At 47.0% G+C, this 14,067-nt stretch overlaps 1 protein-coding gene across 1 annotated transcript in view; it reads right to left on the bottom strand.

The window, feature by feature from the left end:
- LOC110572244 (neuronal acetylcholine receptor subunit alpha-7) overlaps positions 1-14,067 on the bottom strand; it is a 113,334-nt gene that overhangs the window by 41,910 nt on the left and 57,357 nt on the right. Inside the window, exon 4 of the mRNA XM_021680487.1 lies at positions 9,500-9,609. Coding sequence (XP_021536162.1) covers positions 9,500-9,609 — 110 coding nt within the window. The remainder of the gene's footprint in view (positions 1-9,499; positions 9,610-14,067) is intronic.

Here is a 14,067-nt window from a genome sequence, read left to right on the forward strand (position 1 = left end):
CCAGACTGATCTGATTTCCTCATTTAGTTCATCCTGACCTTATTATCTTATTCTTCATCCCCATCGCTTGCATTAAAAGCAAATGCCTGCAACATTTGATCCCTTCCAAGATTGTCTCCCACCACCTCTTTAAGAGCCCTCTGCGTGCCATGGCCTAACTTCATATTTTCTCATGAAAATGTCCTATCTTGGCTCCTATGTCTTTTTTTCTTTTTTTCTTTTTTTTATTATGTTATGTTAATCCCCATACATTACATCATTAGTTTTAGATGAAGTGTTCCATGATTCATTGTTTGTGCATAACACCCAGTGCTCCATGCAGAACGTGCCCTCCTCAGTACCCACCACCAGACTAACCCATCCTCGCACCCCCCTCCCCTCTAGAACCCTGTTTGTTTTTCAGAGTCCATCGTCTCTCATGGTTCGTCTCCCCCTCCGATTTCCCCCCTTCATCCTTCCCCTCCTGCTATCTTCTTCTTCTTTTTTTTTTTTCTTAACATATATTGCATTATTTGTTTCAGAGGTACAGATCTGTGATTCAACAGTCTTGCACAATTCACAGCGCTTACCAGAGCACATACCCTCCCCAGTGTCTATCACCCAGTCACCCCATCCCTCCCACCCCACCCCCCACTCCAGCAACCCTCAGTTTGTTTCCTGAGATTAAGAATTCCTCATATCAGTGGGGTCATATGATACATGTCTTTCTCTGATTGACTCCTATGTCTTAATCTAACTGTTCTCACTAGGTAGCCACTGTCCCAAAGTGAGGAGACCACATAAATTATTGTTTAAACTGAGTTACTTTTGAAAGTGAAGAGGGCATTATTTAATAACTGCGCCAGGACAGTAGGCTGAACACAGAACTGTCCCAGACTCCCAGGTAAAAAGGTCTGGTACAGCCACCCTCCCACAAACAAGTACTCCCCTCCTCCCTCTGGATGAGGATCTCCCTCTTCCAGATCTTTCTAATATGCCAGATCCCTGACACACCATTTCTCCTCTGAAAGATGATCTTTTGAGCCCTTGTCATACCCATGAAGAAGGTGTCAAGCCTTGGAAAAATCAAAAGGGTTTGGAGTCAAGGCTGTGGTTCTGTGTGAACAGGCCGTTTAATCTCAGAAACAGCTGAACTGGGGATAGTAATTTCATGAAATCAAATTAGAGGAGACCACCCAGGGTAAAGTGATTTTTTTACTGATTACAAGTGCCTTCAGGGCATTGAATGTGTGTCCTTTTAGAAGCACAGCATTTCACACATAGTAGGTCCTCAGGAAATTCTCCTAAGCTGAACTGACAGCATCAGCCACCTCAGATCTGGGCACTGGCCCACAAGTAAAGTCCTGGTTCCTCCAGGTTTTCATACACCCCATGGGGCACATTCAGCTAGGGCCCCACACTCCGTAGATGAGGTTGTGAGGGCTTGCTGGGGAGGACCAGTTTCTCTCTCATGCATCTCTTCCTGTGAATCACAAACCCCTACATGCACCTCCATGCAGGCAGCCTTGAGCACAGCCCTGGGCGAGGAGTTGGGGAGCAGTGGAAATTTGCAGGGACCCCCACAACAGTCTGAGGAGGGCAGGAAAGGGCTGACCTTGGCCCCTGCCACCGTGCTACTTGCCCTGCCCCTCCCTCAGGCAGCTCATGATGATGATTGAACTTCCCATCGAATTCCTGTCTCACATATTTATTACACAGACCCTTATAATCATGTTGGCTCTGTGTCCGATGTCACTAAGATCAATAAGCTCATCTCCAAAAGCCATGCTCTTGGACTCAATCAGTCTCGCAGGCCCTCAGGGTGCAGGGAGGGGGCGGGTGCTCAGTGGACTGGCCCTGAGCCACAAGCAGAAAGACTGTTTGCCTGGGCCATCTGGATGCAAAGCCCTCCCTAGAAAACTCTGCTCCCTGTAGCACCTGGCCCTGTTTGAAATTCTGCTCAAACCCTTGTGCAGTGGTTTGCATTTTGTCATCCCACTCTGGCTGGCAAGGGATTTGGTGAAAGAAAAGTTGGATGTCAGATGCTCTGAAACTGGGAAAAGACAGACTCACCTTTTCAGAATAAAAGACAAAAGAGAGTCCCAGAGAAGGTCTAAAAGTAGAGTCAACTTAGAGGGAGGGAGAGAGGAATTATTTTGCTTTGTAGAAAAATAAAGGAACTCTAAAAGTATGACCAGAGGCAGGCCAGCCTGAGGTACATCAGACTCGAGTTGGGCACACCCTGCTGGGGGACTTTGGGCAAGTGGCTGAACCTCCCTGAGCACCAGTTTCCTGTCCTGAGAAATGTGGATGCTGAAGACTGACTTTGGAGTCATCCAGCCCTTTGCAGAGAGAGTGGAACCAGGCAGAGGTGCTAAAGGTCCAGTAGGGACAGTCTATGATGTCCAGTGCAGACAGGCTGGCCTCTGAGTCAGCTTGAGGCAGACAAGTATCTGGGTTGACAGTGGCTGAATGACGACACACGTTCACGTGACCTCCCCCCCCTCCCCAACATGACCAAGAAGCTAGAGGAAATAACAGAAGCAAAACACATCCACTGCCATTGGCTGGGAGCAGTATACAAGCAGAGACCAGGTAACTTCTGGCCAAAACAACCATTGGATGGGAATCAGTTGATAGCAGAAGGAGAATACGAATAAGTATTTTGACAATTATTCAGAGCAAGAGAGAGATGAAATTCTACAAAAAGGATGAGAGCCTCTCCCATCTCACTCATGATAAAAGCCAAGACCTCCAACACTTGGGCCACATCCTGCCGTGTCTCTGACCTTCTCCACCCATGCACTCCAGCCACACAACCACCTCATGTGCCTGGACAGACCCAGATGACATGTTCCTGTCTCGGGGTAATCAAAAAAGATAAATTTTCTCAAAGATAAAAGCATGATACTTGCACAAAATATAAAATGAACATGTGTCAAAGTTTTTACTTATGTCATTAATTAACAAGGGAAAGAGGCAAGGTGTCAAAAACCAATTCCAAGGAGCATCCAAAAAGTGGACACATACAAAGGCAATCAGGAGTGCGGATCAGATCAGTTAACAGAGGAATCAGTCCATCAGACAAAATCCATTTGCTTCTCTATGCACTAAAGTCATTTGCATTACTATCGGTTTCCTAGAACATACAGAGTTGAAAAGTAGTTCAAAGACCATGACAGAGTTTGAGATAGTTTCTGCTAACCTGGAAGGTGCATGTGACCACACAGAGCAGGCCGTAGGCCCCCTGGTCATCTTTCCCTTGTCTGTTTTGTTCTCACATTTCAAGGCTTTTCACAACCTTTCCTGATAGGCCTTATTCTTTCCATCAAGAATGTTCACCTCCCTGATGTCATATGACATGTTTCCCCTCCTTCTGGACCTTCTGTTGGCCTCACATCCTACCCATGGCTCTACCACTCCCTATGTGCTCTCCCTGCTTTCTTTTTCTTGGATCCCCTATAATCTGGAGTGTGTGCTCCCCTCTTCTCTCTCTCCCTTTCTCTAGAGAGCAGGGATTTCTGTCTGGCTTGATTGCTGCTGTGTCCTCAGATCCTAGGACAGTTTGTGATAACAGCACAAAAGCCTTCACTAAATATTGGTTCAGTGAATGAACAAATTAAAAACAAATATCAAAGGCACAGGGGTAAGAAAGAGGAGGTTTGGGCAGACAGTTCAGAGGATAGCTTTAGAGATGCACACATGGATTGGCCAGTTCCGCTCACTTCTTGAAAACAGATGACTGCTCCAACCTCTTCCTATCATACCTTGTGAGAAACAGCCTCCCTCCAGATTAGGTCTGAATGTTTGATAATGCAGATAATGCTGTAACAGCACATCCTAAAACCTCGTTCCCTGGGAGGTCCAAAGCTGCAAAATTACCTTTGCTCAACTGGAGATTCCTGCTGTATCCAAGAGCTGCTACTGATGTCCTTTCAGTGATGGCCTCCTGCCCCCAGGCCCACCCCCACACCAGCCATGACTGCATTATGGGCCCTTGAGCACCAACCCATTAACCTTCTCCAAGAGACATTAACAGTGACAACACTGAATAAGAGATCCGTTCCCTAAGATCCCATTCCATATGTGGACTAATGTGAAACCATAACACATGAAACCCACAGTAGGGCTATGGCCACTCAAGGATGTTGGTCCCAGCTCTTCTCTGTTACCTTTGCTACCTGCCTGTCTCCTCTCTGCTTTGACTGAGAAACCCACCTAGTCCTTATCATGCTCTCCTTTCTACTTGCATCATTGCCGCCTTCCCCATCAGGAGGAGGAACTGGATTGGAACTTCAATCAGGCCAAGGTGACAACAACTGAAACTTGAGTGTGAAACTCTTCTGCGCTGTAGCTGACCATGCCGACAGCTGTCCTCCCCAGGCCCAAGGCCCTGACAGCTGCCTATTCCAGGTATCAGCAGCCCGGCTTGAGGCTCTGGCCACCAGCGCACACTTGGTCTATGCATGGGGAAGGCAAGCAGAGGTGGCGTCAGGGAGCTGACATTCCTGGAAGCAGTTGTCAACCTATGACAGACAGAAGGCAGTTGGCGATAAACACCCCAGAGGTCTCCAGTGGGAATGGGCCCCACTGCCCAGAGCAATAGCTTGCTTTTTAATGCATCCTATATTGGCTTTCCTCCCTTCTCTGTCTTGCTTCCTCTCCCAAATAAACCATGTGCTGAAATACTTGTCATAGGTTGACTTCGGGGGGGGGAACCAAAGACACTTGGAAAGGAAATAAATTCTATTTCACTGGTGACTCACTGATCAGCACACAATTACTGGCCCTCATCGGCTGGATCACACTGCACCCAGGCATGTCCTGCACACATCACCCTTTCCCAGGCTCTACTATCAGGTACAGGGTCATGGGAATATGTGACAGGAAGAGGGTTATAGTCAGGGGGCTGCAGTCTCAGAACCAGATATGAGCCTGCAGACATGCAAATGCAATTTTGCACAGGCTGTAAGAAAGAGATGGCTGACACGTCACGCTGTCCTAAAAATACAGAGCTAACAAAAACATCTTCAAATACATTCATTAACAAAGATTCCACTGTTATGACTGACTGAGCAGCTCAAGGATGGAGAAGCCCAGAGAGGCTGTGGCAGTTGCCTGTGGTTGCAGGGAAGGCGAAGCTGTCACTGCGATTCAGGCTTTCTTCTGCAAGCCGACCACTGATAAGTGACGCCTTTCATTCCATCCAAATGGGAAAATCATGGAAAGCTATCCACAACTAATACTCACTTTGAGCAAGACTGTGTTCAGAAAAATCCTTGAACTGCAAGCTTTAAGTAAAGCAGAATAAAGCAACCAAGAAACTACTGGGATCAGCATCCGGCAGGGATGCTTTTATCAGTGCCGGTCCTCTCCTCTGAGCCACCCAGCCAGCTGGCTGGCCGCACTGTAACTTGTTCACCATCCATCAGGGAAATAAAGCAGCCCATCCCAGGAATGATGCAGAGATGGCTGTTTTGCAGTGACCCAGCCTCGGCAAAGCACAAAAAATGCATCATATCCCCAAAACCATTAGTGGCTCACACTTGGACTCCATTATCAAACCAGAATAGAGCAAGAAATGTGATGGACATGTTTGTGATGCTTCCCCTAACCTGAATCAATGCCCCTTTCAAAACCGTGGCTTACACAGAATGATGGCATGCCCCCCTCCTTAAGGAAAAGCTCCCCCCTGCAAACACAACATGTTAATGAACCATTACAAAAGCCCACTGAGAGAACATACCATTTGGAGTGCCTGGAAGCTGGCAGAAAGTATTAAGCTCAATATCTCTCAAAATCCCCAATAACAGAATATCAGAAGGTCAGGATCCTATTAAATTCAAGCCTGTTTTTGCTACTTCCTGTGTCAATTTTTTGGCCCTGCCACAGGTTCATATTTTCCAGCTTGCCAATATGATTTCTTTCCTTTCTTCTCTTGCTGTTCTTAGCAGCACCCACGTCACATGGATCCATCCTCTTCCCACCTCCTCTTATTCCTGCATCCCCCCTTCCTCCTTCCATCCTGTCTGTGCACAAATATTTATTAAGCACTCTCTAGACCCCCGGAGAGATGGCAGACCCCATGTGCTATGGGGGACAGGGACCCCTTTCTGTGACAGAGCATGACAGAGACACACACCAGGGACTCAGTGGGATAGGGTGTCAAGCTGAAGCCCACAGGATGACAGAAGGGTGAATATTCCATGTCAAGAAGGGAGCTCATGAAGATGTCTTGTAGTGGAAAAGAGTCCAAACACACCATGGAACTGAAAGACAAACTTCTAGCTGGGGAGCAGCAGGTGTAAGAGGCAGCTGCAGGGGGTGGGCCGGCCACTCCCACCTGCTGGCCAGGCCTTGTGACTTGTGTCCATACAGCAGAGGTAAGCCAGTGAATGGAGTCAGGGGATAAGGGGATCACTTTTTGTTTGGAAACTCTCTCTGCTTGCCTCCTTGTGCTCTCTCTCTCCCTCCTACAGGTCCCTCCAGGGTGCACTTAACTGAGTGCTCCTTCATTACAAATGTCTGTTTTGGTCTTTCATCCCCTCCCCCCACAACACTCTAATCTGGCCTACCCGCTTCACCACTCCCCTTCCACAGAGCACACCTTTGTCTTCCTTTCCCTCCCTCCCTGTGTGCCCTGGAGAGGTGAGGTTGACTTCTGCTCCCCTGATCCAGGCTGAGCCCCTGCCTATTCTGCCCAACAGAGTGTAGTGAAGGGACCGTTCTGGGGTTTTTAGGATCAGTCCCTACAGAGCCTGGTGGCCCTCATTTCCTTCTTCTCTGAGCACCCCTGCCACCACCCTGGGGACGCCTGTGCCAAGTGGAAAGGCTTTTAGAGGGAGCTGAAGTAGCAGAGGTGACAGCCTCAGCTGAGCTCCCACCAGCAGCTGCCACCACCACCAGCCGTGGCGTTAAGACCCTCCACATTCCAGCTTGTCTGAGCCCCAGCCCCCTGCTTTCTGCCAAAAGCTCACATGCACAGACAGGCAGCCACATGGATCCAGTCAGTCCACGGCCTGGTGAGAAGTAATATGCATACATTTTTTTTAAGACACTAAGTTCAGGGTAGTCTGTCAAGCAGCAAAAGATAAATGACACTGTGTCTATGATGCCTTAAAATACATTCTGTCACCTGCTTATGCCACACCATGTTCGCGTGGACATGCAAGCCATACACTTAACAGTTACTTCAGAAAGGAGGTTCGACATCCCATTTCTCAGAAAAACTGAAGCAGAAGAGGAGGCAGCCTTGACAGATTCCGTGATAGAAGCTAGCGGATGTGGCCAACAGGGAGATGGGGAAAAGAGGGAAGAAAAAGATAGTTACTTAGAGCTCAAGGGGAAACATGAGAGGGGTTCTGGGACCGTCAGCTGGGTCACACATGTGGGGCGTAGCATTATTTCTAGGGGCCTGCTCCCTGGGGACAGCAGGTGGAGACTGTACCTTTGTTCCTTGAAATTCAGTTTATATAGAATTCTTGGTAACTCTTCATGAGCCAGAACATTAGAATCATCAAACATTTTATTTATTAGAGTTTGAGGTCCTGCATATAAGACACAAGAACCATCTCTATAGCCTTATTAGGATTCTACCACATTATAATATTTATTCTTGACTTCAAATGAAAAAGAACTAAGTTAGGCACAATGCAAAACCCTTACTGACATTTCCTTCTGAATTGTCCTACCATCTTACTCTGAGCAGAAATCCTCATTACCGTGCCTGTAAACCACAACTGTCATTTGGTCTTTGCCAAGTACCACACTAAGCGTGCGAGGTACATCCATAGAGTGATCCCTTCCAAACTCTGTGAAGCTGGCATCTCCCCCGTTCTGCAAAGCAGGAGTCCAGGACTTAACTGCTCAGTTATACACACAGTAAATATTACAGCTAAGATTCACAACCCCGACTTCTCCAGTCCTGACTCGTTGCCCTTAAGTAGTCAACTGCAATGGCCCTGTTAGGGGCTGAATTGTGTTCCCCCCCAAAATTCACACGTGGAAGTCCAAGTTCATATGTTGAAGTACCTCAGTATGTGACTGTATTTGGAAAGAGTCTTTAAGGAAGTAGCTAAGTTAAAATGAGGTCATTAGAGTGGGCCCTAATCCAATACGACAGTTGTCCTCACAAGAAGAGATTAGAGAGCACAGACAGGCACAGAGAGAGGACCATGTGAAGACACAGGGAGAAGGTGGACATCTACAAGTTACAGGAGAGGAGCCTCAGAAGAAGCCAAACCTGCCAACACCTTAATCTTGGACTTCCAGCCTCCAGAAGAAAATACATTTCTGTGAGAAAACAAATTTTTGTTGTTTCAGTCATTCAGTCTGTGGTATTTTATTATGGCAGTGCTGGGACACTGATGACCCAAAGATGAGCCATGGGACTTCATGGGCTTCACCTACTCAGTAGGGGACCACTTACTCTGATTTTAGACACGTTGCAAAACTCAGGTGTCAGAAGCTGAAGAGCGGCAGCAAATCAGGAGGGAATAATATTCTTCTAGAAACAGGCCCAATGATTCAAATGAAATGTAACTGCCAGCAAATTAAACTAATAGCTGATACAAGATAAAGAATCACCAGCCTCCTAGAAGCAGTCAGTATAGGACAAACATGTCAGCTGGTCCCAGAATCACTCTGTGAAAACCACGGGCAGTGGCCAATGGTCACGCTGTTTCCTAAGTCAGGAAGGCATGGGGCTTCCTTCTCTTCTAGGTAAGACCAAAGGCAGCAGTCACCACTAGGAAATATCTTTCTTTTATATTAAGCTCGTTATCATACTCTGGACCCTATGGGGAAGAGGTGCTCTGGATCCCAATTTTGATTATGTAGTTTAGCCAAAAATTTTAGTGCTTCTAGAAATTTACCTTGCCTGAATACTTGCCTTTTGGGCATCTGGTCTACAAATCAGACTGTCCTGGATTACTGATGTATCCCTCATTTCCTGACCTCAGAAGCAGGACTATTAGAATATGACTGTTATGTGCCTTCTGTCACATACTCGACCCACGTCACAAGCTTCCAAGCTCAGCTAGAGGTGACAATCCTCATGCACTCAGGTACTGGCAGCAGGGCTCTCCCAATGCACATTGGGGAATGCATCAAATGAGGAGCTGGGTCCAAACAGTGGATTCCAGTCATGCATGCCATGGGCCAGCAACTTATGCTGTGACCATAACTGCTGCCATTCAGGTGCAAAGGTACTTCCACATGCAAAAATGCCTCAGTGCCAATATGCACAAAAGTATATGTGTACCTATAACGCACAGCCCTATGGACATGGTCATCGTGGGGAGAGTGCTAAGTAATGCAAGCCTGCATGCCAAGGCAGAGAACATGGGAGAAGGGGACAGAAGGCTTCTCAAAGGCCTGGCCATTCATGAAGCATCATGGGCAGCAAGGATCCCAAATTACAGATAATGTGTCTGGCGTTTCTATAAAATATGCAAATATGCTTGGTTGTTACGTGTATGCAAGAATAAAATCATTTTTCCTTTTTGTCCAATGTGCTTACCTGTTATAGAGAAGAATGTCTGGCTTCCAAATCAGGCCATCTGGGAAACGAACAGTCTTCACGCCCGGATATTCTGACACATTCCATTGTAAATAGTGATCTGTCCAGGACTGAGACAATGACATTAACAGCTCTTTGCTTCCCTGCCTACTAGTATTTCTTCTACAAGATCATTAGACACATTCAAAGCCAAAACGAGATCCAGATACTTATTTACATAATTGAATTATTATCTACAAAATATAAGCTGGGAATTAAATAATCTCTTCCAAAATGACCGTGAATAGCATAAAAGATCACATTTAAGATCCTGCTGTCACCATGACCACATTCAGACGGTAGCATTAAAGTTAATTCCGGTCCACTGCATGCCCCCAAGCCTTCCCCTCCCACGGCAGATGGGGTTTTTCTAGCCAAATGAATGACTGTTTTGCTTTCAAAGTTCTCCACTGAAAGGACACTTGGGAAAAATAAATTCACTTATTTCAACTGAAATACGAACTAAGCTGGAAAAAAAAGGAGAATATTTATTTCCATGAAACAATCTTGTGCAGCTGCTGGGGAACCTCTCAGAACCTTCGAAGGAGGGGTGTGTTTTTGGACTGGAATTCATATTTTCATGCAGGAATAGCGCTTCTGATGCCACAACCCAAAAATGCTAACACTCAGCCTTGGTGGTCAAACACTGAATCAAGACAAGGGTGCAGATGAGGACTCAGGACATAGTCATAAACACACCAGAACAGGTGCACTTCCTCGGGGCCAGGCCTTAAGTTGGTTTTTGAGTGACTTCTGCCAGAGGAAGGCCCATGCCTGGGGTCCCTTGTCCCAAGACCACACAGCCCAGCCCTACCTGGGGTCCACTAGCTCCATAAAGACTGGTCAGGTAGGATCTCACCGGCAGCTGCTATACAAACAGCACCACCAAGCCAGGGTTGCAGAGCTGGCCCATTTGGACTTAGCAGCTCCTATATATGTGCCATAATCAGGGCAGACCCCAGTAAAGGCCAATCCTGTATCCAGTCTCCCTGGGGCCACCTGTACTCTGGAGCTCAGACCTTCTTAGACTTAGAAAGGTATGTGATGCAACACTTCCAGCTGGGACCAAGACAACTCCCCATAATCAAACATATCACTATTTCTGCAGCAAAACATGCATACTGATACTAAGTCAGAAAAATAAGTGCCTCCCCTGCATATCTATTTCAGTTTGATTTTTAAACTCCATGAGCCTGATGCAAAGTTACCAAAACAACATCAAGGGGGACAAAAGCCCTTTAATTTTCAAAACTGTTGAGATTTGGGAATTGCAGCCAAGTGGTAGTGGATCCCAGAGCATGTCCCAGAGATCCCACCATCCTCTAGAGAGGACAGGCAAGTATCCAGAAAGGCTGTCCCATTCTGGGACCATCTGAAGTCAGACAAGAGGGATTAACCAGGTGAGTAATGTCACTTTAAAGCCATGAGCCTCTGAGAATGAAGATTTGTCAATGTATAATGTGCTGGAGAGAAAGCCACCCCACTGATATTTCTAATTGATGTTGGTGGTTGGTGGAGGGAAGGGGAGGGGAAAAAAGGAGAGGGGAAGGATAGTTCCCAGAGGACCAGTCTGTTGAAGCTGGTTTGCAGGAATGCCTGGGCATCAACCAAACTGTGTTTGCTCCAGCCTGCTCTGTCTCTGCACCATTGGCCCAGAGCTCCATTCTTTTTCCTCCTTTGTCCTGGGGATGACCCCTTCCATACCCAACACCTGTGATTTCCTTACTAGGATCTCATCTTACCCTGGGATGCTTCTCCGGGTTGGTGACTATCACAGCGCCTGTCACTGTCATTGTCACCACCATGCTAATCAGGGTCATAGGGCTCCCAGAATGACGGTGAGCATGGTAGGCAAATGCCCATCTCCCCCGCCTACAGAAATGATGGGCAGAGCAGGGAAGGAAGGCAGGGAGTGGAAGTGCTTGATTGGTGAAACCTCAGCCTCTTCTGATGGCACCACGTGTGAGCTGCAGGATGCCTCCCCAGCCATCTCCCCCTACCTGACTCACTCATGATCTTAGCTGCACGTGTCCCATGGGCATGTATCCTGACCATTTTCTTTGCTCCGTGTCGTGTGTACACCTCTGTTGCCAAGATCCAGGAATGCCAGCATGACAACTACTCATATTTACAAGAGGAGACAGGGGCACAGAGAAGCAACATCCTTTCAGTCAGTCACTGGGTCAGGACTCAGGACTGCATTATTTGACTTCAAGAAGAGTGATCAGTAGGCTCTACCATGGCTGATTCTTCCAATCCCATCTCTCTGCACTGGCAGACTTCCCACCACAAGGAAGTGGGCTGTTCATCATCCCAGAAGATGCCTTGCATCTGCTCACTTGAAAGCCATGCTGGGTCTCCCCAAACCACAGGACAGAAAAGGTGGGCTGCAGAGAAAGGTGGAAATCAGGCAGACCCGGGTTTTCACCAAGGCTGTGGCAGAGCCAGGTGTGTGAGCTCAAGCAGGTTGTTAAACAAAAAAACACAGGCCCCAAATTACTTAGGCCAAGTCACCAAACTTGGGCTTAATACTTACCTGCAGTTTCAATCACCCCCAGAATTGTAAGCTTTAAAGGGTCAGTCAGGACTCTTCTGATCAGCATCAATAAGGTCAACTGTCACAAGGCCCTCTTCATCACATGAGGTGATCTGCTTAATAAGGCCCCCTGCCCTTCCCCCTAAGGGAAGGTGACCTTGCCTGAAACAATCCTTTCTTTTCTCTTGCTTATAACTTTCTTGCCCTGCCCTCCATCCTATAAAAACTTTCCATTTTGTACAACTCCTGGGAGTTCCTCTCTACTTGCTGGATGGGATGTTGCCCAACTCACGAATCAATCATTTAATAAAGCCAATTAGATCTTCAAGCTTACTCAGTTGCATTTTGTTTTTTCACAAGGTAAACCCCCTCTCTGAGCTGTGGCTTCCTCACAGGGCAGGGTGGTGCTGTAAGGATGAAATGTGTACAGCAGCAAGTCAGTCACGTGGCCCTGGTAGGCATGTGACAAATGATGGCTTAAAAAAAAAAAAGAAAGAAAGAAAAAGAAAAAGAGGGATTCCTCCATCTCACAAGATACTACAGGACAGGAGAGCTGTAATAAGCAGGCTTTAGCCAAAGGTACAGAAGCACCATCAACTGGGCACAGGGAGCCCTGGGAGCGGGATCAGAGCCCAGGACCCCACAGGTTTCCATGAACATTTCTGAAGAATGAATATGTAAAAGGGCTTGTAAACAATCACGTTCCAGAAAGAGGTTTTCTATCCTCTCAAAGCACTCACTCCCCACTCAGATAGTAGGTCCCTGGAAGGCAGAGGTCCTGCAACAAATCTTCCTACAGACAGAGCCTGGCACATCGGGTACCTGATAATAAGTGTCAACCTAGAAACGAGGCCCACTTTCTTCATCTGAGATCAAAACAGTTGACTAGAAGACTTTTCAAAACACATATGTATGGAGATTTCCCACGCCAAGTACATGCTGTCTTTCACACCAACAACCAGTTCTCTGATTCTCTGGGCAGGAACTGGGTGTCCAGTCATTCAGTTCTATTCTGATCCTCTCTACCTGAAGTTAGTCTCAGATCAATACTCCCAGATCATCTGGAAGAGTCTTTGCTTTTCCTTCACTTCCTATTTCTGTGGGATCCCCTCTCATTAAATCTTCAAGATATGATTATGTAGGGTTGTTACAGGGACATACAAGGAAGGAGGGGGTCCTGGATCTGAAACACACCACAGGACCCAATTCTTCCATGCATCTGAGAACTGGTTTCATTAGCACCTACCTTGAGCCCATAGGAAACAAGTGTGTATGCATGCACGTGCACGGAAATATCTATAGCAGGAGAGTGAGAGAGAAGAAAGAGAACATTTTCTTTCTTTAAAAAAAAAAGTACATATGGTATAATACAAAACATAATTGGTCTGTCCCAGGTTCTTGGCACAGTGTTTCTAAAACCTTGGGAATTCCCTAAGGATAGGAGTGTCTCTTGTTATTCACATAGAGTTCCTTCTGAGCCCACCACAGGTTTCTAATGAGGTGAGGTGACTTAAGGTGGGACCCCTACATCACCTCAGGTTGCCAGCATGCAGCTGGTCATCAGAAAGACCAAGCTTTGACTAGTGGGGTGGGAACTTTCAGCCCCTCCCAACCTTAATAACCAGGCAGAGGAGAGAGAATGGAGACTGGCTTATAAAAACTCTTGAACAACAAGGTTCACAGAGCTTCCAGATTGGTGAACAGGTGCCAGGACAGTAACTAGCCCACAGAAGGCAGAAAAGCTCTGTGCCTCCCCCACACCTTGCCTTATGCCTCTCTTCCATTCACTTGTTGCTGACCAGTATTCTTTATAATAAATCAGTAAATATAAGTGTTTTCCTGAGCTGCATAAGCTGTTCTGAATTTGAACCCAGCTGGACGGGAGTGTGGGTAGCCTGGACACCCCCTTTGCAGGTGGCACCCGATTTGGGGGCAGTCTTGTGGGACTGAGTCCTTAACTTGTAGGATCTGATGCTAACTCCAGGTAGAGACG

Source organism: Neomonachus schauinslandi, chromosome 9, assembly GCF_002201575.2.
Source record: "Neomonachus schauinslandi chromosome 9, ASM220157v2, whole genome shotgun sequence".
NCBI classification, from domain to species: domain Eukaryota; kingdom Metazoa; phylum Chordata; class Mammalia; order Carnivora; family Phocidae; genus Neomonachus; species Neomonachus schauinslandi.